Source organism: Microtus pennsylvanicus, chromosome 11 (assembly GCF_037038515.1).
Source record: "Microtus pennsylvanicus isolate mMicPen1 chromosome 11, mMicPen1.hap1, whole genome shotgun sequence".
Taxonomy (NCBI): domain Eukaryota; kingdom Metazoa; phylum Chordata; class Mammalia; order Rodentia; family Cricetidae; genus Microtus; species Microtus pennsylvanicus.
In genome coordinates, this window is record NC_134589.1 from 93,233,281 (window position 1) to 93,254,975 (window position 21,695).

Genomic DNA, 21,695 nt, shown 5'->3' on the forward strand with positions numbered 1-21,695 from the left:
CATGTCACTATCTTTTTTTTCATCTGAAAAGCAAGACTCTGTCCAATGTCACACAGAAAACCAAGGATTGACTTAAACCAGCCTAATAAAATCTCTCCACACTCGGGTTCAGATATATCTACGTACAGATTAGGCCTGCTCCGTGCAACGACCGGCTCCGCGGAGGGGTGTGTGCAGGTTCGGCCAAACCCCGCCTTGGCCAATGAGGAGGAGCCCCGCCCTCAGTGGCGATGGTCCCACCCCCCACATCTTAAGGAGAGACCAGCCTCCTACGAGCTAACTTCGGAGTCGGAGCCGGATCCCGGGGCTGGGAGACGCGGACGCCGCAGCCTCCGGACCCCGGGACTCCGGACCCTTCGGGACCGGCCGGAGGCGAAGGTCTGAGGCCCCACTGAGGCGGTGGGTCGCACCGCCCGACTCCCTCGGCTGCCGCCTCCTGGTGAGTGTCTAGGGACAAGGGCGGGGGCGCCAGGCAGGGCTGATCACACTCTCCCTGCACACTAGCACACACATTCTCCTGTGGAACTGCGACTGCGGGAGCGAGGGGCTTCCTCTGGCCTCGGCGATTACCTGGGCAGGCACGTTCACTTGTCTCCCGTTCTCTGAGTGGGCCCAGGACCTCCCTTGACCCTCTGGAGAGCCAGGGTATGCATTTGTGCATGGCTCACCTACCCGTGAGGCTCTGAGTAGACAAAATAAACACCCCCCTCCCTTGCTTCCTCCTCCCACGGCTGGGCCCTCTGGCGTGACCAGTTTTATGAATCAAACCTCCTTTAGGGGGATGGACCAGCCGTAGTCTGGTTACTTTTCCCTCATGGGGTCAGACAGACTGGTGCCCCTGCACAGATTGGTCGCCTGGGGTCCTCTGGGCCTTGTCACACATGGCAGGACTGGGGCCCACAAATATTCAGGCAGCTCAGGAGAGGGATGGGGGTGGGGAGACCGATAGCTGTGCCCCCAGGTGAGGGATGGACTTTGACCAGAACCTTTAGTGCCCCAGTATCAGCATCTCATCTCTCCCAGGGACTGGGCTTTGCTTGGGCTGCAAACCCAATGGCCTATAGCCAGTCTAGTCCTTTGTGTCCCCAGGTCTCAGCTCTGGGGCCAGAAGACGGCTGAGGTTCCCTGTGGTCAGGCAGGCCAGCTGATTGGTGCCAACCACACCACCTCACCCCCATTAGTTAACGATTACCACACCAGGGTCGCTGGCTGCTTTCACCCATTGGATCTCAGGGAGTGGAGTCTGCAGGGTAGAAGAAACCATGGGGTCCAGGAGCCCCTTGCTTTATGCATTAATGGTAGGTGAGAGGAAGAGACAGAAGAGACACCAAGACAGCCTTCTTCCCTGTCTGAGCCAAGAGCCCTCAGGGAAGAGGACAGGCCAAAATGTAAAAGGTCCCTTCCCCCTAGGCTAGATTTTGGGTGCTGGGAAAGCAAAGATGTGGGTGGGCTGGAGTTTTGTGAGGGGCTCCATTGGTATGGGCAATGAAGGCCAGTATGGACCCAGCTGTTAGCATAGCCCCATAGAGCTGGGGCAGGCAGGTGGGGGATGGGAGGGCAGTCTCTAGAGTTTACTGTCCTCTCCCAGGGGAATCAGCCCCTGAGGAACTTCTGTAAACAGAGTGTCAGAGGCAGGAAGAGGGCTCTGGTAATGAGCAGCCCTGCTGGATTCCCTCCAGACCATTATCTAGCATCTCCCATCCAGAGAGGAAAGAACCTAGGAGCACATGTGCCAGTGCCAGCCGGGGAGAGGGGCAAGCAGGGCATGTCCCTACCCTGCCCCCAAACTTTGGAGCTGCACACCAGACAGTTGCCACCTGAGATCTGTGGGGTGGAGGGCTGGAGTCCCAGGGGTTTGGATGCCACCCTCTAAAAGTGGCCGAAGAGGTGAGCACAGGAGCCCCCAGACACTGCTGAGACCTATGCAGATGAGAGACAGCCAGGCAGATAGCCCTCGGTTGGTTCTCACTTCATTCCAGATATCCCCAGCCCTGGGTTAGTTGGGGTAAGTCCCAGACAAGAGCCACGGTTTGTGAGTGAACCCTCGTGGTGCTGCATAGCTTCTAAGAACAGGAAAGTAGCCCTCCCCTCCCCAGCCCAGACAGTTCTCTTCGCTATGTGCCGAAAGCCATTCTTGACCAGTGACAGGTCCTAATCTTAGGTGAAGGGAATCAGCCATCCCTCACAGAGCTCCCTTCAGCCACCCTCAGAGCCCCTCCCAGAGCTGTGGAGCCCAGGGCCCTCGTGTTGCCAAGAAAACCGGCTCCCCTCACTGCTGTGGAATTTGTGTGTTCTTGGGAAAGGAGAGAGAGGTGTGTGTGTACACACACGCACACAGGCCCAGAGGAGTGTGGCCAGAGGGTGTATGTCTGTGCACGTGACCCACAGCAGGCCCTGGAGGGGTGCTTTGGTGTTTTGCGTTTGTTGGGGAGGACTGGACCTCCTTCCTTTATCAGTTTCCACATTCCAAAGTCAGCCGGGTGTGTGTGCGCGTGCGTGTGTGCATGTGTGTGTGTGTGTGTGCGCGCTTTCCCCAACCCCTCAGCCTGCTGTCCAGGCCACAGGCCTCCCCCGCTTTTCCGCTTTTCCTCATTCCAGTCTCCCTGGGTGTGAGAAGTCTTCAGGCTACCTCAGTTTGTAGGGATGGGGGAAGGCAAGAGGCCAGTTCTTCTTCAAGGTTGGGGACAGCCTCCCCCCACCCCCCACGCACGCCAACTCCTGGGGAATGCAATAAGACTCTGGCATTCCTGGAGGCTGCCTGAGAGATTTCATTAAGGAGGGAGTTGGCTTGCTCTGAGGGAGCCGGGGAAGGTTGGGAACCTCGCTGGCACTCAGCCTCAACCACTGGTCAATAATGACAGCTGTGGGGGTAGAACTGTGGGTCAATGACCAGTTCATAGACCCCAGAAGGGGCCTCTTGTGCCATACAATGGCTGAGGGTTCATCTAAGATTGCTGAGTGACTTGTAGAACAGTGGCATGGTGAATTTGAGTAGAATAAGGCCCCTTCTGAGACCATTCTCTTCCTGTCTCCCTGAGACTCCCGTGCCCAGGAAGCTTGCAGTGACTAAGGTGTTTTGGAAGATTCAGGGTTAATTGCAGGGTTAAAGTTTATTCAGTGGGTGCCAAGCCCTGGGCAGGGACAGGGCAGTAGGAGGCCGAGCCCCAGTGGCATCACACCTGCCGCGTGCTGACAGTGGCATTCTACTGGCCCACTTCTAGTTGGGCCACAGCCACCACATAGCTCCTGGGCCCACAGGTGTTCCTGCCCTACAAGTGGCACCTCTCCTAAGATGGCTCAACCTGTCACCCCAAGGGTTTGCCTGAGCCAGAGACTGATCTTAGTCACTGAGTTATCTGCTCTGGCTGACAGGTCTGGCAGCAGCCAGGTCACCCACAGGGCTACTTAAGACACCCACCTGGAGAGGGACAAGCCACCCTGGCCACACCTGTTCCAAGGCTCAGAATCCTTTCCTGGACAGACACAGCAGCTAGGCTGATGTCCTCATGGCCTTTCTGCAGTTCATCCGTGTTTTCTGGGCAGAAGACCCGCCAGAGGACTTTCCTCCCAGCAGGGCTGCTTATTTAACTAACTTGTTTTAAAAGATGAACACAGCCCAGGGAACTTCCTAGGTAATCCTAACCTGTAGCTGGAATGCAAAAGCCCTTTGAGTTAGGGCAAAGATGGGAGCCACAGAGGGCAGGGAGTCGGGATGAGGTCACAAAGCCGAGTGAACAGTACTGGCTTGGGATCCCCTGATTAATCACAAGCCTGAGCTAAGCCTCCTCCCCCACTTTCTGTGTGAGAAATAATAGAGACCCTCAGCCCATCTTCTCTGTTGGGCCAGGATTGCTGTGTTCTAGAGAAGGGGAGATGGGATGGACCAAACCGGGGCCCAGAACTGCTTCGGACACGTCAGCGAAACTGGAGCCAGCCATTCTGGCCGCCGGCACAGTCCCGCCTGCGGGAGGGGGCTGGGGGGGGTATTGGCAGCCTCCTGGGGCTGGGTTGCTGCCAGGCCTGGCGAGCAGAGTAGAGCCCATTCAGGCCAGCACCAGGAGGCAGAGGCTGGGAGCCCAGAGCTGAGAGTCAGATTTGCAGAGTCTATCCTATCAGGGTAAGTGTGCAAGGAGGGGTGGGCTCTGTCTGAATTGTCCTCTCCACCCTGCTGGGCACACGGCCTGTCTTAGCATCAGGGAGATGCACCAGCTCCAGGGCTGATGTGCTCACCAAATGCCTGGGTTCTACCCCACCCACGCTCCTGTCCCTGCCTAACCTCAGGCATGTGTATGGGTGGGTGCCCACAGTATGTCACACACTTGGGTGTGGAGGGCATTCTGGGCCCTCGAGAGTTAGATGACCAATGCCCTTAGTTGTCCTTACTCACAGAGCCCCTCCTGGAGGTCATGTGCTTCAGGAGGCTGGGCCAAAGGACAGCTTACCCCTAAATTCCTTTATAGAACTAAGGACCCCACCCTCACTTTCCCAGTAGAGGGATGCCTTAACCTGGGCCGGGGGGGGGGGTGTCCTGCATGCAGGTGGTACAGAGGGTCCTGCTAATGAGGAAGCCAGGACTCCTGGCTTATAGGTAGCCACCCTCAGTGGTTAATGTTTACTGACCATATGCAAGTGCTTTGGGAAGGTGTTGTGACCACCTCCAGTGCATGCTGAGGTGGAGAGCCAGGCCTTCCTGCCTCTGTCCACCAGGCTGTGGTAGAGTCAGGCCAGTGTAGGTGAGGAATCCAGGAGGAGGTCTGACCCTTCTGACCCCTAAAGCCGGGGGCTACTCTAGAATTCTCCCCACAAGGATCAGATACCAAACAAAGGCTGTCAGAGCGACCTGTGATGCTGAAAGCACAGGGCAACAGCCACTCTAGTGAAGCCACCCACCCCACACATACATACGCCAGGCACTAGGACCCAGCCCCAGACAAGCTAATATCTTCAGAACTCCCTGTTTGAGGCTGGAGAGATGCTCTTCTAGAGGGCCCAGATTTGATTCCCAGCACCCATCACTTGTAACTCCAACAACCACCAACCACTCGCAACTCCAGTTCCAAGGGTCCAACAGCCACTTCTTGCCTCCACAGGCACCGCACATACATACATGCAGACAAAACAAACTTACACGCGTAAAAAAAAAAAGCACTTCCTGTTTAAAACCAAGAATCAGGCAGCTTGAGGATCTCTGAGTTCAAGGCCAGCCTGGTCTACAACAAGAGTTCCAGGATAGCCAGGGCTGTTACACAAAGAAACCCTGTCTCAAAAAGCCAAAATAAATAAAATCAACATAAAAAAAGGAGTCCATAGGGCTGCCCTTAACAGTCATGTAGGTGAAAGGTAGAACTTAGTCAGGGGACTCAGCTGGTTGTGGTGCTGCATACCTTTACTCCTAATACCTGGGAGGTGGAGGCAGGAGGATGTCTGTGAGTTTGAGGCCAGCCTGGTCTATGTAGTGAGTTCCCGGACAGCCAGAGCAACACAGTAAGACCCTGCCTTGAAAAACCAACCAACCAAACAAACAAACAAAAATAAATAAATAAATCAAAAAGAAAGGACTCAGGAATCTTTTCAGCAGAACTCGGGCCTGAGGCCAAACCTGTCTTCTGCTGCTCCAAATGGTTTCACCCTTTTCCCGCCCTATCCAGATTCCCTTCAAGGACTGTTCACGCTGTTCTCAGAGCCATGACAGAGCTCCCCAGCTTGCAGACTGTAGCTTGCAAGCTGGAATTTTCCACAGCTGTAGCACCATCTTTTGCCTCAGTCTCCCCTTGCTGGGAGGGGTGAAGCCAGGAGTCAAGTAAAGAAACTTAACATGACTCTTAGAGGAATGGGAATTGGATTAGTTATGACCTGAATCGTTCGTGGCCTAGGACCCTGGTCCCTGCTGATTTAACTCAGTGTCCTCTCTTGCCAGCCTGTATGAACAGTCCATTTTACAAGCTGACAGCCCAGTGGCCATCCTGTCATCAGACGCACATGCATATCCTTCACCCCTTCCCCTTTAACTGCTGCTAGTGCAGAGTAAGGAGCCCACCCCCGCCCACCCCAGCCTCACAGCAAGGATATACAGGGAAGGTGAGGTGTGAAGTAGGCTGCTGCCAATTGAGGCTTCACAGTTTGGACAACTGAGCATAGGACCGCCTGTCTGGATGAGTTCTTAACATAGCCTTGAACAAGACCCATGGGGAGACTACTCAACAGAGTGGCCATACCAGCCATGTGCAGGGTCTCCTCCTGCCTGACCCTGGCCTGGTCCCACTAAGAAGAGTGACTGAGGGGAAGGCCTGTCGTACCCTACATGGATGCGAGATGTAGACGGAGGTCATTTGAAGTCCCTATCTGGAAGCCAGGCCAAACCAGTCATCCTCCCAAGTTTCTGAGTCACGGTGGGTGGAACAGGTCCTATGGGGTAAGGGAGTTAGGGGTGCAGCTAACAGCGTTTGAGGTCACTAAGTGCAGAGCCCTATGGTGCTGGTAGGATCAGGTCCTCAAGGTTCTGGCACTTTGTTTCAGTTGACTCTCAGTATGAGCCCCTATCTAAATGCTCCCGGCACTGAAGGTAGGCCTGTGAGCTGGCATTAGGCTCCAGGCATCTAATTTACCTGTCCTGGGTAAGTCTGTCTTCTTCCCTTTCACGTACCAGGAGCCCTTGTGCTTTGGGAACAGGGAGCCCACAGATGAGGGAGTGGTGAAGGCAGGCTTGGGTGAGGGTCTTGTTACCTGCTGGGGCCACCTGTGGGGGAAGGGAAGCCCCAGCTCTAGCACAAAAGGCCCTTGTGTGAGCAGCAGGTACCTGGGATGGCAGGGAATTGTCAGCCACTAAGCAGGGCTGCCCACCTGGGGGTAACTTGGTATCCCAGGCAAGGTTCAGGCCTCTGGGGCACCCAGGGTGAGGACTGCCTGGGTGGGGCCCTTAGGCTTAGGAGCCTGAGTGAAATGAACAAGCTGCTGGCCTTTCACCCCAGGACAAGATGGGAGTCCCACCTCTGATGGCTTGCTAAGACAGGAATGGGCCTGTCCCCGGGCAGACCCTGTCATACTGGCACTACTCAAGCCCTGGGTTCCAGCTCAGACCCACTGGTGCCTCCAAAAGTCCCTTCCTTGTGTGACTCTGCAGGGACAGAAGCTCCCATCTAAACTGGCCACTGGGGAACTGAGGCGGCAGTGTGTTGAGCAAATACCAGCACGTGGAAAGGTTGGGGCACTGTCACTTCTGGGGGACAGTGCTGTTCTTCATTTCTAGGGGTCTGGCCCAGAGCAGAACCCCCAACCATCTGTGGAGTTGACCTGATGTACTTGTCTAGCCTAGCACTGTCACGGTCCACTATATAACACTGTCTGTCCCTCACCTGAACCATGGGGTTTGATAAACTGACAAATAAATCTATTCATTTAGCCACCCCTTTCCCCTAGACAAGGACACTTGCCAAGCAAGAGCTGCCAGTCAGCCTCTACCCTCTTCTAGGAACCTCATCCTGGCCACATCCTGGCGGCCCACAGCCCCCATCCTGGGCAGGTCCGAGAGCACAAGTAGAAAAACACGGATCCCATAGTTTCCATGTGAAGTTTTCCTGCTGCGGTCTTTCCTCACTCAGAGAAGGGAGGGACGCAAGAGTGTTTTGCAGGGGCCAGCGGCCCCAACAGCCAGCTTCTCTGCTTACGCGCCCGGGCCGACTGCCATCCTGTCTCTCCAGATCTACAGGGAGGGGCTTCAGGATCCACAGTCCTCCTTCCCTGACCAAGCAGCCAGCTAGAGGGGCCTGGGTTCAGGAAGGGAAAGTTGTGTTGTTAGTAACTGTTGGTCCCTGCACTAGCCTAGCTGGCCTCTACATGGATGCTCATTAGTGACAACCAACACCATAAAGATATGATCACTGAGGGAAGGATGCCAGAGATGAGCCAGGAACTGGTCAGGGACACTAGGGACCTGACTCACAAGTTCTGGGCTCTGCTGCATTTGAGGGTGGGGAGCAGTGAATTCCCCTCTGGCCTTCATGATGTGGCGGCCCTCGGCCCTGACTCATAAACTCTTTGCTCCTAGGAACGGAAGATGCACCCCAGGAGCTGCCTGCCATCTCTCCTGCTGTTCCTGCTGCTCCTGGAGTCTGGAGTACGGGGCTGCCCATCAGGCTGCCAGTGCAACCAGCCACAGACAGTGTTCTGTACTGCCCGCCAGGGAAGCACAGTGCCCCGAGACGTGCCACCTGACACAGTGGGCCTGTACGTCTTCGAGAACGGCATCACCACACTTGATGTGGGCAGTTTCGCTGGCCTCCCTGGCTTGCAGCTCCTCGACTTGTCACAGAACCAGATCACGAGCCTGCCTGGTGGCATCTTTCGGCCACTGGTTAACCTCAGTAACCTGGACCTAACTGCCAACAAACTGCACGAGATCTCCAATGAGACCTTCCGGGGCCTGCGCCGCCTCGAGCGCCTCTACCTGGGCAAGAACCGCATTCGCCACATCCAGCCTGGAGCCTTTGATGCGCTTGACCACCTCCTGGAGCTCAAGTTGCAGGACAATGAGCTTCGGGTGCTGCCCCCACTGCACTTGCCCCGCCTACTGCTGCTTGACCTCAGCTACAACAATATCCCGGCCCTGGAAGCTGGAATACTGGATACTGCCAATGTGGAGGCACTGAGGTTGGCTGGCTTAGGGTTGCGGCAGCTGGATGAGGGGCTTTTTGGCCGCCTGCGCAACCTCCATGACCTGGATATTTCTGACAACCAGCTGGAGCACATGCCATCTGTGATCCAAGGCCTGCGCGGCCTGACACGCCTTCGGCTAGCTGGTAATACCCGCATCGCCCATGTCCGGCCTGAGGACCTGGCTGGCCTGACCGCCCTACAGGAATTGGACGTGAGCAACCTGAGCCTGCAGGCCCTGCCCAGTGACCTCTCAAATCTTTTTCCCCGCCTGCGCCTCTTAGCAGCTGCCCGAAACCCCTTCAACTGCTTATGTCCCTTGAGCTGGTTTGGGCCTTGGGTGCGTGAGAGCCATGTTGTGCTGGCCAGCCCTGAAGAGACACGTTGTCACTTCCCACCCAAGAATGCTGGCCGACTGCTCCTGGATCTGGACTATGCAGATTTTGGCTGCCCAGTCACCACTACCACAGCCACCATACCCACCATAAGGCCTACTATCAGGGAGCCCGAGCCTTCACCTTCTAGCCGAGCTCCCACATGGCCCAGCCCCACAGAACCAACTACCCAGGCGTCCACTTCACCATCCACTGCCCCACCAACCATGAGGTCTGCTCAGCCCCAGGACTGCCCAGCATCCACCTGCCTGAATGGTGGTACCTGCCGCATAGGGGCAAAACATCACCGGGAGTGCCTGTGCCCTGAGGGCTTCATTGGTCTGTACTGTGAGAGTCCAATGGGGCAAGGGATGAAGCCTAGCTCCATACCAGACACCCCAAGGCCCCCTCGGCCCCTGCCCCTCAGCATCGAGCCAGTGAGCCCCACCTCTCTGCGTGTGGGGCTGCAGCGCTACTTGCAGGGCAACACTGTACAGCTCCGGAGCCTCCGCCTCACCTACCGTAACTTGTCTGGCCCTGACAAGCGCCTGGTGACCCTACGGCTGCCTGCTTCACTTGCAGAGTACACAGTCACCCAGCTGCGGCCCAATGCCACTTATTCTATCTGTGTCACACCCATGGGAGCCGGGCGGATACCTGAAGGTGAGGAGGCCTGTGGGGAGGCCAACACTCCCCAGGCTGTCCGCTCCAACCATGCCCCAGTGACCCAGGCCCGTGAGGGCAATCTGCCCCTCCTTATCGCACCTGCCTTAGCCGCTGTGCTTCTAGCTGTGCTGGCTGCTGCAGGAGCAGCCTACTGTGTGCGGCGGGGGCGGGCAACAGCTACAGCTCAGGACAAAGGGCAGGTGGGACCGGGGACCGGGCCCCTGGAACTAGAGGGGGTGAAAACTCCCTTGGAGCCAAGCTCTAAAGCAACAGAGGGAGGTGGGGAGGCCCTGTCGGGAGGTCCTGAATGTGAGGTGCCCCTTATGGGCTACCCAGGGCCCAGCCTTCAAGGGACCCTCCCCGGTAAGCACTACATCTGAGCTGGGACCGATAGAGCAGCCAGGCTTTTAGTCACCCCCCACCCTGCTGCCACACAAGCAAGTTCTCGATATGCATCACCGGGCACATGCATGACGGCGCTGTGGGACCTGTCCCCAACCCTCTCTGGCCTGGATCTCATTTGTGAGTTGCTATGGCCCAGATGAACCATCGTAGCCATCAGTATGTCCAAAGCAGGCACCTGCTGTCTGCTGCAGTGTGCAGCCCTGGGCTGTGAGTCCTGCCATGTGCTGGTAACATGGCTAGGCATGTTGGGCTTCCCAACATGGACTCTGGTGACCAGTGAAGGAATCCCCCAAAAGTAGTGGATGGGGAAGGCACTATGGCTGTGGCCCTGGCCCCAAAAGTGCGGGAACACTTGAAACTGGAAAGGAAGGTGCTCTGGGCACAAGTGGATTTGCTTCTATTGTTTTGTTTTGTTGTTTTTTTTTTAAAAATGTATTTATAAAAGTTCATTTCCCGTTTATGCTGGGAAAGTGTTTTTTCAAACTCAGTGACAAGGACTTTGGTTTTTGTAAGACTATTGATGATATGAAGGCCTTTTGTAAAAAAATAAAAAACAAAACAGATTGACTGTCTCTGGTTGGGCTTGGGGTGCATGAGCTATGTGTTCTGTGGACACCTATGTCACTGGGCACATGTCAGGCATGGGTTTGCCAGGGCCGCTGCTGAGAGCTTCCCCAATTAGAATGTGCCAACCATGGGTCCTGGGCCCTGGTAAGTACCTTCACCTGGGTGGGACAGGGCAATGGACTAGGTAGGGCAGCTTACCCTAGCTAGCCCCAGTCTTCTGTCAGCAGGAGCCACAGGGTCTGTGTATAAGGCTGGAAGGGTCTCACAGCAAACACGGGACACAGAGGGACTCAAAGGGAGGTCACATCCTCCTTGGGTGCTGTGAAAGGCAGACTACCCCTGCCTTCAATAGCGAAGACAGCCTGGAGCTTCCTTATTCTAGAGCCTAATGATGGGGATCCTGGGACAGGTGGCTTCTAGTCTCTACCGCAGAATCCTGAGCCAGCCAGGTATGTGTGGCCCCAGCTCCTTCCTGCTGTCGACACTGTACAGGAGGGCATTGGTGGGGGAAACATGGGTCACCAAGGCAAGAAGCTTGCCGGACAGAAAGGGGAGGCCAGAACAGAGCATTAGCAGCAGGGACAGGGCCAAAGGGCTGTCTGGCTTGTAGATGGTACAGAATTTGGTGGCCCTGAGTATTCTTTCACTTCCTGCCCTGGGGATATGCCCAGCGATTCTGGAACCCCAAGAAGGAATGTTTTCTAGGAAGACTACAGGCTGTGGGGCAGCAAGACTACATTCAAGTACAGCTGTGGCCTGGACTGAGGTGGGCAGCTCGGGAAACTGAGGGACACAAGGCATCATTACCTGTTACCCTTAGGACAAAGAGGAGCTGGGCCCTGGGGGAATGGAAGGGCCCAGCAAAAGCAGAAGCAAGCCATTCACAGGCCCCCAGTGCCAATTTGTCTTCTGTGGGTCATAGCCCTGGTATGAAGTCTCACCCTGGAGGGGAGGAGGAAGCCCAGCCAGGCCTGGGGAACAGGCCCTGTGGTTCGGGGTGTTGATGTCAGCATCAAGTCAGTCTCAGCCACAAGAGGCTCTGGATTCAATTAGTGGCTGTTGAGGGCTCTGGCGGAGGGAGGAGGTGGACGGGTCATGTGGGGCAGTAGGTGGGAGCATCGGGCCTGGGTGGGGCCTCTTTCTACAGAGGCTGCAGTGGTGGCGGCAGCAGCCCAGGTGGATTTCCTGTAGGCCTGGGTTCTATTAGGACAGCAGGCGTGGTGAGGCCTGTCCCTCTCGCCAGCCCCATCAAAGGGGCCTTTGTGGGCCTGTGGCCACTGCTGAAGTATGGCAACTGCTGAGTAAATGTTTTTTCTGTAAAGCAAACCTGGCCTAGAGGGATGGCAGGGTGGGGTGGTGAGGCCTAGAGAAAGGGGAAGAGGCCCTCAGGAAAGGTATCCAGATCCCATCCTTAGCGGGGTCCAGGTCAAGTCAAGCTAGACAGCTGTGAAGTGCGGGGTCTTTTCATTGGAAGCACCGTTCCTAGAGCTTCATAAGCTCCCATTCCAAGGCTAACAGTCTCCTTGAGAGGAGGAGAGGCACCCATGGGGAACAGCAGTAATAGCTCACAGCTGCAAGACGGGTGGGATCCCAACACCTGCTTCCTGGTGCAGAGAGAGGTGACAAGCCACAGGGAGGGCTTTCACCCTGCTGCTATGAAGGGAAGGACCTGCAGTTCACCCTCACCGTTTGTACCATCTTAACACCCAGCCTCTCAGTACATCCAGGAGCAAGGACGAGGCATGCATGGCCCTCTACGATAGCGCTCTTCAGTAGCTGGCATCTCCCGCCTGTGCTGAACCTGGGATCGGGCACACGGGAAGTACTGGAAAGCTCAATGAGCACGCCCTGTGGGAGACTGGCGACATTCTGCCCTCTGCACTGTGGCAGGCAGCCTTATAGACACTCCAAAATGACAAGGAATGGACAGAGATGGGAACCATGACAAAGGCCCAGGAGAGGAGGGATGTACCTGACCCTGGGGCCCTCTAGCTCTTGTGAGCACACACTGTTCTGCCTAAACCAAGATGGAAACTCTGTAACAGAGAGATCAAGGGTGGCAGTGACAGGGCTGCCAACCCTCCCCGGGGCTGCGCCCAGAGCTGGCACTCTCTGCACTTTCCATCTTCAATCACAGCAGGGGCGGGACGGGGGTCTGCTTTCCAGTATGCCTGTGAGGACACAGGGACCTGCCACCTCTCTCAGCAGCCTAGTTACTGGCATGCATCAATGTCCACCAGCTTTGTGGAGACTGAAGAGTCCTAGTTCCCTTGCCAAGGGTGTCGGCTTGCCAGGGCATAGGCCAGGGCTGGGGGACTGTTGGGAGGAATGCTGGGCTGACGGCCCATCTGGGAGTGATTTGACAAATTCCAGTCCTCGTTGGTCCTTCGAGGCTATTCTTAACTGCCGTAATTACAGGGTCAGCCCTGGCCAGTGGCACCATAGGGTCTGGGCATGGTTAACTCTTCCAGGGGCCATCCTAATGCTGGGCAGGAGATGCCCTGCAGGAGAGGGGATACTTAGCATCGTTACCACTGAGAGTGGAGCCTGACTGACTGGAAGTGCTCGGTGAAAAGTACCTGACTGATGGTGCCAAGTGCCCTTCACACCTGCAGCACCTCAGTCTGGAGATAAGATGCTAAGACAGTGCCAGGCCTGGGGACACAAGATAAATGCTAGTTGTGGAGCTCCAAAGCCCAGCACCTCTGTCTCCCCCAGGGCAGTGCCATCCTGATGATACCTCTCTTGAGACCAAGTCCCTGACCCTGAATATGCCTCAGCTTTGCCTTCCTCATCTATAAAATAGATATTGCCAAGTCAGGCATGATGGTGAATGCCTTTAACCCCAGCATTCAGGAGGCAGAGGGAGGCAGATCTCTGAATTCGAGGCCAGCCAGGTCTGCAAAGAGAGTTCTAGGACAGCCAGGGCTACACAGAGAAACCCTGTCTCACAAACAAACAAACGAAGTATCTCAGCCTCTCCCTGACAGTAAAGGGTGGGATGCAGAGTGTCTATTGCCCTGACCACACCTCATCCTCTGCCGGTCTAAAGAATACGACTTCCCAGCATTCCCTGACCCCTAATATGATGCTCTTGTTTCTGAACCTTTGATAACCCTCGCCCCACTGTGATTCAGAGTCTTTAGTTCTGAAATATTCTAGAAAGGAGAGGCTGGATGATAGCCAAGGACCAGGGACCTTTCCTGTCTCCAGTATTCCCCAGTCAACCTACCCCGAGGGTTCCCCATCAGTCCTTCCATCAGTAATCAGCTTCAGAGCAGGGTCCAAGTTCCTCCCTCCTTCCCTACAGCCATGCCTGGCAGAGTCTCTGATCCTCTTGGAGCCTCCTTAGCTATTCATGATGGCTGTGCAGATTGAATAGACTGTTTATCTGAAGAGCCAGCTTGCTAGTGACTGATTATATGCCATTACAGACCAAGAGCTGCTTGGCCTGGCCAGGGATCCCACCAGGCATATCCATAAACTTTCTTCCACATACCTCTGGGAGGTAGGAATGGAAGGAGTACCCATTATCCTTTGCTCTCCAAGGGTAGCTGAGGACATATGTGTGGCAGGTCCCAAGCAAACTTCCTATATAAACTTCAGGAGACTCCAGGCCCCCTGTGCCTGCTACACACCTCCAAACACAGCCATCTGCCCCATCATCTCATACTCATCAGTGTTTACCTTCCTACCACAACCTCAAGTATCCCTGGGCCCTCAGCTCCATGAAAACCTCCATAGCCAAAGCAAGCCCATTTCTGTCACCTATACCCCAATGACACATTTTCAAAGTCATAGCTCCTCCCCTAAATTCAAAAACACTTGAACGAACCCCTAGGCAGTGAAGTGTGCCCATGACCAGGGGCCTACTTTTCTGACAGGGCCTCAAGAGGATAGGACAAGTTCATTCATTGGCCCATTTCAGACAGCCTCAGCATCCCCTGCTGGTAGAGCTGGGGTGCTGGGCCCAGATGCAGCCCAGGCTCAGCATTGGTCACACTCAAGTGATCAGCCAGCCTCAATGACAGGGCTGTCCCAGTGGCCAGTGTGTACACCTTCCAAACTCTTGGCTCCCAGCTCCCATTATGTTAAAGCTCCTACCCAGGCGAGGTGTCCAAGGTGGCGGAGGCCAAGGCGTTGCTGAGGCGGCGGGTGTCCCAGAGCTTCACTTCTCTTTCCCGCATCTGTGGGGAAGTCGGAGGGAGGCTCAGAGGATTCTCCCTGCTCCTGGAACCCAGTGTGTAAGGGTGCACCCTGGCATGGTCCCCTGCCCCAGAGCAGCAGGGAGTCATGACAGGGAGGGGGGAGTTTGGGTTTTCATGTCCTGTTCTGCCCCTTTAAGAACCTTTGGGTGACAAGGGACAAGGGGCGTTTCCCTCCATGGACTCTGGTCCCTGTGGGGCCACCATGGCTCCTAGGGTCAAGCTTAGCTACTGCAAATGGAATCTGCCAGTTTTCTAAAGCCTTCAGTTCCCTGGGGGCCCAAGACCCAGCTGCACAGCCAGGCCGTATATGGACAGGCCTCTAACTGGCTGTCTGCACCCACCTCCCAATGGCCTCACCCAACCCTCAGGAAGCAGGAGCCTAAAGCACTAGACAAGTTCCTGGCTGGCAGTGCCCAGGATGTTGGAGGAAACACTACCTGGTTGAATCCTGTGGATACAAGATGCTCCTGCATGCCTGTCCAGGCCAGCCGGGTATCTTTGTTGTTCTCGTGGGCCTGTGTGCTCTGCAGGGAAACAAGCGACAGGACTGAGCCATCAGGGCCCCCTACTGGGGACAAGGACCTTCTGAGAGGCTGGGAACTGGGATGTCCTGAGCATACTTGTCTGAGTGCCCACAGAGAACAGGAGAGGTGCTGAAGGCCACATGTGCCACAGGAAGAGCCCCGCCTCCACCTCTGAAGGCATCTCAGCACCCAGAGGCCACCAGGCTCAGGTTCATCCCCCTTCCTCCTGAGAGTGCAGCAGCACTTTCTCACCTCCGTGGGTGCCCTGAGGGTCCTCATTTAAGAGCTGTATGAACTTGGGGAATGTATGTACACCCTCTGCGGGCTCATTCGTCACTCGTAAACGCTTACGGTGCCCATGCCACCCACTCCCTGGAGCTGCCTGGAGGATCAGCTGAGAGTGCACATAGAAGGACCGGGCCTTGAGAAAAGCCCCGTGCAAATCACGGGATTAGAGGGATTATTGCCGCCTCCTGTCACTGCCAGCAGGCCAGAGGGCGGGCCTGCGGCCAGGCTCTGGGTAACATTCTGGAAAGGGTAAAGCAGTGCCCCTGGTGGCCCTTCAGGGGGGCTGGAGCATCTGACAGACAGGAAGGCTGCAGGCCCCCAGAAAGGGAAAAGTTTACACAGCAGGGGAGTGAATGGCCCTGTCCCCCTTGGGCCATGGCAGGAGGGAGTCCAGGGGCCAGAGGAAATGCAAACAGCTCTCTCCCAGTCACCCTGGCCCCTGGAGCCTGAGACAAGGACCCTGTTACCAAAAATAGCTCACCCCAAATGTGGCCAGCCTCCTCCAAACTTCCCACGATCTCCTTGGGAATGAATGAGGCAGGGAAGCAGCTTGTAGGAGCTGGCCCAGGGCCCCCTCCCCAGCATGCAGAGGCTGACCCCAGCGTGGGAGACCACTGGAAATGCTCCGCCTGTCCTTCAAGGGGCTTTTCTCACTCTTCCTTTCCCACCCAGCCACAGTGGCACAGGAAGTCGGGGACTGAGCCTGAGAACTAGGGCCCCAGACTTCTCTCTCCACGTAAAAGGAGCTGCAGGGTCCTCACAGGGGTCAAGTCACTGGCTCGCCTCTGACACACTATTATGGGTCAGCAGTGTCATCTGAGCTCTTGTTCCTTCACCAGTGTGCAGTGTCCCTTGTGAGGGCGAAAAACTAGATGGCTCATAACCGGTCAGCATGTCATTCACTCATTGACGTCCATCAAGCAAGGGAGGCAACAGTGGGCGGGGCGGGTCTAAGGCCAGGAGTGTGCATGGTGAAGACGATCATTCTTTCCTAGTACGAATGTGCTGTGCTAGGGGCTAGAGACAAGGAGAACCAATGGGACATTTACACACAGAGAGAGTGTGTTGGGAGACCAGCAGACTGAATGGAGGAACGTCACTGCAGTTACTATCCGTGCCACAAAGGAGCAGAAAGAATGAAGGCCAGCGGAGGAAACCCCGAGTCAGACTGCCTTGGTGAAAAGCCACCCTTGCAGCCGCTGCCCCGTCCCTGGATGAGTTCTGTGCCTTGGTTTCTTCAGCTCTGAAAAGCACAATGACATCTTCTATTGTAAGAACGAGGTGTCAAAGTCTACTAATGTCCAGCACTGTGTCTGTGTTTTGCTGTTTAATTTTTTTGGGGGTGGGGTGGGGTTCTGAGACAGGGTTATGTCATGTTAGTCCAGGTTAGTCTTGAACACTTGATTTCTGCCTCAGCCTCCTAAGCGCTGGGCTTATGTGTTTACAGATGTGCACATGACATCCAGCTGCAGATGTCTATTTTACAAGGTAACAGGGCAGAGAATGTAACTGAAGGAACTTTTTATTTGAGCTAAAATGGAAGAATCTACACAGACCTAACTCTGCATGGAGACTGGGAAGCAAAAAGCTCCAAGAAACTGCAGGTAGGGAAAGGAGGTGGCTAATCTGGTGCAGGAGTCTCTGCAAAGGAGCCAAGAAGGTAATCCGGTTCTGCGTAATCAGTAGTTGGTGCTGGCCCAAACTCTGGGAGTCTGACCCCAAATAGTTTATTTTAGACATATTTAAGAATAGCACAATTTGGTGAAAATTTTCCTGGTAATAATTAAATCAGTACTGTGTGCACAATAAAGTGTAAGACATGACCACATCAAAACTCTTTGTAAAGTACACTGACACATTCCAGAAGGATGGGCTCTACAGATTGACAAGCTCATGATAAGGGTCTGGGGGAAGATCTGATGTTGTCTTGGCCACAAAGATAGCACAAAGGTCACCAGGCTATTAACCACATCCGCTCCCAGACTTCTGGTTGGATAAACAGGTCATGTATCCCTCCCTTTGAAGGGACAACCCTGTGTGTTTAACATTCCTGATCCCCTTAGTGGTCATCAGTGACCACAAGGACTTCTGTACCTCCCACAGGTTGGGGTAGCTGCCATTGGCAGCTTTCCACACAGAGATATATAGACTGGAGTAGACTGTACCTTGGTCCACATCTTCTACCTTCCCATTCACATACGGAGAAATCAAGGGCCTAGACCGAGGAAGCTATGTGTCGTGATTGCCAAAAATGCAGCTGTCGGCTCCTTCAATCTCTAAGCCTTGTGAGCTAGGACCCATTATCATGAAAAGGTCTTGTGACTCATAGGTAATGAGACTTACACTGGAAGGTGGCAGAAGTGGGACCACCACCGGTCCAGCTGCCTCTGGTTTCCAGCAAACTTCCAAGGCTGACCTACACTGTAGGGTCACTAAGCATACTGATGCTCATGGAGGTCTTTTCTGCCACTCAGTCCCCTAACAATTCTCCCCATCTCTGGCATGGAGAAAAGAACAGGAATGGCAATGGTCCAGCTGCCCCAGCCAACCATAACCAGGGGGCAGCGGCAATTTCACATTCTAACTGAGGGGCAGTCACATCCCTCTCCAATGGCATGTCACTGGAGTTCAACTCCAGGAGATGGGCAGTCTCCTAGGCAACTACAACAACTAGCAGGTACCTACTTGGATCGTGGCTCCCTTCCCCCTCCTCCTGGCTCTTTTTTGAAATAGGGAATCACCATCTTCCTCCTCATTCAACCATCATGACGCTAAGGTAGTCAAAAAGCACCTGTCCAAAAAGAGAGGTCAGAGATGGGCAGTGGTGGCACACACCTTTAATCCCAGTACTCAGGAGGCAAAGGCAGGCAGATCTTTGTGAGTTTGCCAGGACAGCTAGGACTGTTATACAGAGAAACCCTGTCTCAAAAAACTAAAATAAATTTTTTTTTTTTTAAAAAAAGGCTTGTTCCAACTTTCTCCTGCCCTCAAACTTCAGAAGTTTGAAGTTGAAGAGCCGGCTCAGAGGTGAAGAGTATTGGCTACTTTTCCAGAGGACCCAAGTTTGGCTCCCTCAACCCACATGGCAGCTCACAACCCTCCCTAATTCCATTCCCACTTATACACATGCAGGCAAAGCATACACACAAAAATAAATACGTTTAAATGCAAAAAGAATTGCTGCTTCCCTTGATTAATAATGGCTTCAGTGTCTTGCTTGCCCCCACCCTAGGCTCTGGCTTAAAGGACGGCAGAGAAAGTCTAGGGGCTCAGGGAGGTTGGGCTCTGCTTCTCTGCTGGATCCTGGGCCGATGACACTTGCTTAGGAGGCTAAGACAGGAGGTCACTTGAGATAAGACCAGCCCGGGCCACACAGTGAGAATCTCCATCTCAAAAATTAAAAAAAATTAAGGTAGGAAGATCAGAAGTTCAAGATAGTTACTAAGCTATATAGTAAGTTCAACACATGCCTAGAATACGTGAGGCCCTGTCTCAAGAACAAACAAACAAACAAAAAAACAAACAAACAAACAGGGGGCTGGAGAGATAGCTCAGAGGGTAAGAGCACTAGCTGCTCTTTCAGAGGTCTTGAGTTCAATTCCCAGCAACCACATGGTGGCTCACAACCATCTGTAATGAGACCTGGTGCCACCTGACGATGGTGGCGCACGCCTTTAATCCCAGCACTCAGGAGGCAGAGGCAGGTGGATCTCTGTGAGTTCAAGACCAGCCTGGTCTACAGAGCTAGTTCCAGGACAGGCTAGAATGGCACAGAGAAACCCTGTCTCGAAAAACCAAAAAAAAAAAAAAAGAGAGAGAGAGAGACCTGGTGCCTCCTTGCCAGCAGTACATTGTCTGCTAAATAAATAAATAAATAAATCTAAACTCTGAAAACAAACAGGCCGGATAGTGGTGACTCACACCTTTAATCCCAGCACTCAGGAGGCAAATCTGAGTTCAAGGCCAGCCTGGTCTATAGAGCAAATTTCAGGACAGCCAGAGCTACACAGAGAAACCCTGTCTCCAACAAAAATAAAACCCCAAAACAATGACAGGTAAACAAATAAAAACCTACACAAATAAAAATAGAAATAAGAAATTAAAGCAGTCGGGCGGTGGTGGCGCACGCCTTTAATCCCAGCACTCGGGAGGCAGAGGCAGGTGGATCTCTGTGAGTTCGAGGCCAGCCTGGTCTACAAGAGCTAGTTCCAGGACAGGAACCAAAAGGCTACGGAGAAACCCTGTCTCGAAAAATCCAAAAAAAAAAAAAAAAAAGAAATTAAAGCAAAGTAAGGGTATAAAATACAGAAGGAGCCACCCAAGGGTCGCTTGCTTCAAGATTAAGTGCCTAGAGGCAGAGGCCAAAGCTGACAGCGGAGAGAGGACAACTTTGGAGGAAGTCCATGGGTTCAGATGAAGAGAGGCCCAGAACAGAGCAGGTAGGACCAGGGTGGTATACTCCACCCCACCCCCACTTTGGCTCCTGTTAGACAGGAAAAGGGAACTCAGAAAAAGCGCTTTCAGAAGGAGTCTCTGTGAGCTGGCCCCTCAGCTCACACCACCCTGGCCGCCAGCAGTGGTTTTTCTAATAGAAGCCAGGTGTGGGCCAGATGCCCTGGGCGGAAGTTGGGGGGAGGCAGGGACGGTTGGAGGGCAGCATTCCAGGCCTGTGCTGCCCCCGCATTGCATACAGCCTCAGAGCCAAACACAGGCACCATCCCAGAGGCCAGTGGTGCTGCCCACGCTCTTCCCAGATCTCCTGGCTAAAGCCCCTCCAGGGGGCTCCTCCAGCTCAGATCCTCAGCGCCTGCTTGTACTCTGCAGCAACGTGGAAACCCCTGGCTAGCAGCCACACCAGCTCCACCTCAGCCTCGCTCACAGACCACCTCTGTGGGGTGTTAGGGAGGCGTAGGAGGGGAGGGAAAAGGGGGTGGGGATGGGGGAGAAGGCAAGCTGGAAGGAGGCCACTGCAAAGGGGAAAGAAGAAAGAGAACACTCAGAAAGTTGGCCCAGAGTGACGCCTAATAGGCAAGAGTGCAGGTGCTTTGTGTAGTGCCCCCAGAACCATGGGCACGGGACCCCGAGAAAGGGCTTCTGTCTCACCCTAAAGCAGATTTGGGGACCTCTTTCTAGGCAAAGGCTTGGGGGTCAGAGAAAGCGAGCAGGCGAGGTCTACTGTTCACACCTCATCAACCTGAGATTTAAATGACTCACTGGGATGAAATCAGCAGCTTTTTCAGGGACTCTGCTCTCGGCTCAACCATCAGACGGAGCCTCTTTTCAGTCCTCAGCTGGACAGAGTAGAACTAATAACTATTTAGACCCAAGAGGTATAATGTACCAAGTAAACAGATTTTTGAGGATGAAGGTACAAGAGCCCCAGGCTATCCTCAACTCCCTGTGGGGACCCAGTCCTCCAAACAGAGGAAGACTGCTAGGCCACTGGCAATGGGACCAGGATTTATCCCTGCTGCTTGTGGAACTCATTCTCTTTGGAGGGATAACGGTGCTCAGCCTAGATATAGTAGGGAGGGCCTTGGTCCTTCCTCAAAGCAATGTGCCTTGCCCTCTCTGGGGAGTGGATGGATGCGGGGGAGGTAGACTGGGATTAGCATGTAAAATGAAAAAAGACAGTTTTTTAAAAAAAAATAAAATAAAAATAGAAAAAAAAATCCCAAAAAGATTTTTGGGAAAAACAAAACAAAACGAAAGGAAGACTATCTGTGGTGGGTCTGTACTAAGGAGCAAGGCTTTGTGCCACACCTCCCTGGAAAAAAGTCTCATCAGCTTCCAGTTCTAGAAAGAACTAAAACTTCCTGGACTCAAGTGATGGCTCAGCTGTCAAGAGCACCGGCTACTTGATCAGAGGCGTTTGATTCCCAGCATCTACATGGTGGCTCACAACTCTACGTAATTCAAATTTCAGAGGAGCTGCTATCCTCTTTTGGCCTGTAAGGGCAGCAGGCATGCACATGGTGCTATAGACATACAAGCAAAATGCTCATATGCTCATA

General features: G+C 54.2%; 2 protein-coding genes across 3 annotated transcripts in view; one reads left to right on the forward strand and one right to left on the reverse strand.

Annotated features, from left to right (window-relative positions):
- The window catches only part of Coro7 (coronin 7), a 53,751-nt gene that overhangs the window by 13,870 nt on the left and 18,186 nt on the right, over positions 1–21,695 (reverse strand). The window contains exons 8-9 of the mRNA XM_075941868.1: positions 15,307–15,393; positions 14,766–14,848 (exon numbers count right to left, since the gene is read on the reverse strand). Of these exons, the coding sequence (XP_075797983.1) occupies positions 14,766–14,848; positions 15,307–15,393 (170 nt within the window). The remainder of the gene's footprint in view (positions 1–14,765; positions 14,849–15,306; positions 15,394–21,695) is intronic.
- Positions 274–18,808, forward strand: Vasn (vasorin). 2 transcript variants are annotated; one of them, XR_012907065.1, is made up of 4 exons: positions 286–439; positions 8,045–9,686; positions 16,696–16,951; positions 18,645–18,808. XR_012907065.1 is itself a non-coding variant. In XM_075941869.1 (2 exons), the coding sequence occupies exon 2, from the start codon at positions 8,054–8,056 to the stop codon at positions 10,067–10,069; it is 2,016 nt and encodes a 671-aa protein (XP_075797984.1). In that variant the 5' UTR covers positions 274–439; positions 8,045–8,053; the 3' UTR covers positions 10,070–10,657. The 2 variants fall into 2 exon arrangements, 1 of the variants encoding a protein (XP_075797984.1); XM_075941869.1 differs by lacking the exons at positions 16,696–16,951; positions 18,645–18,808 and having other exon boundaries at positions 274–439; positions 8,045–10,657.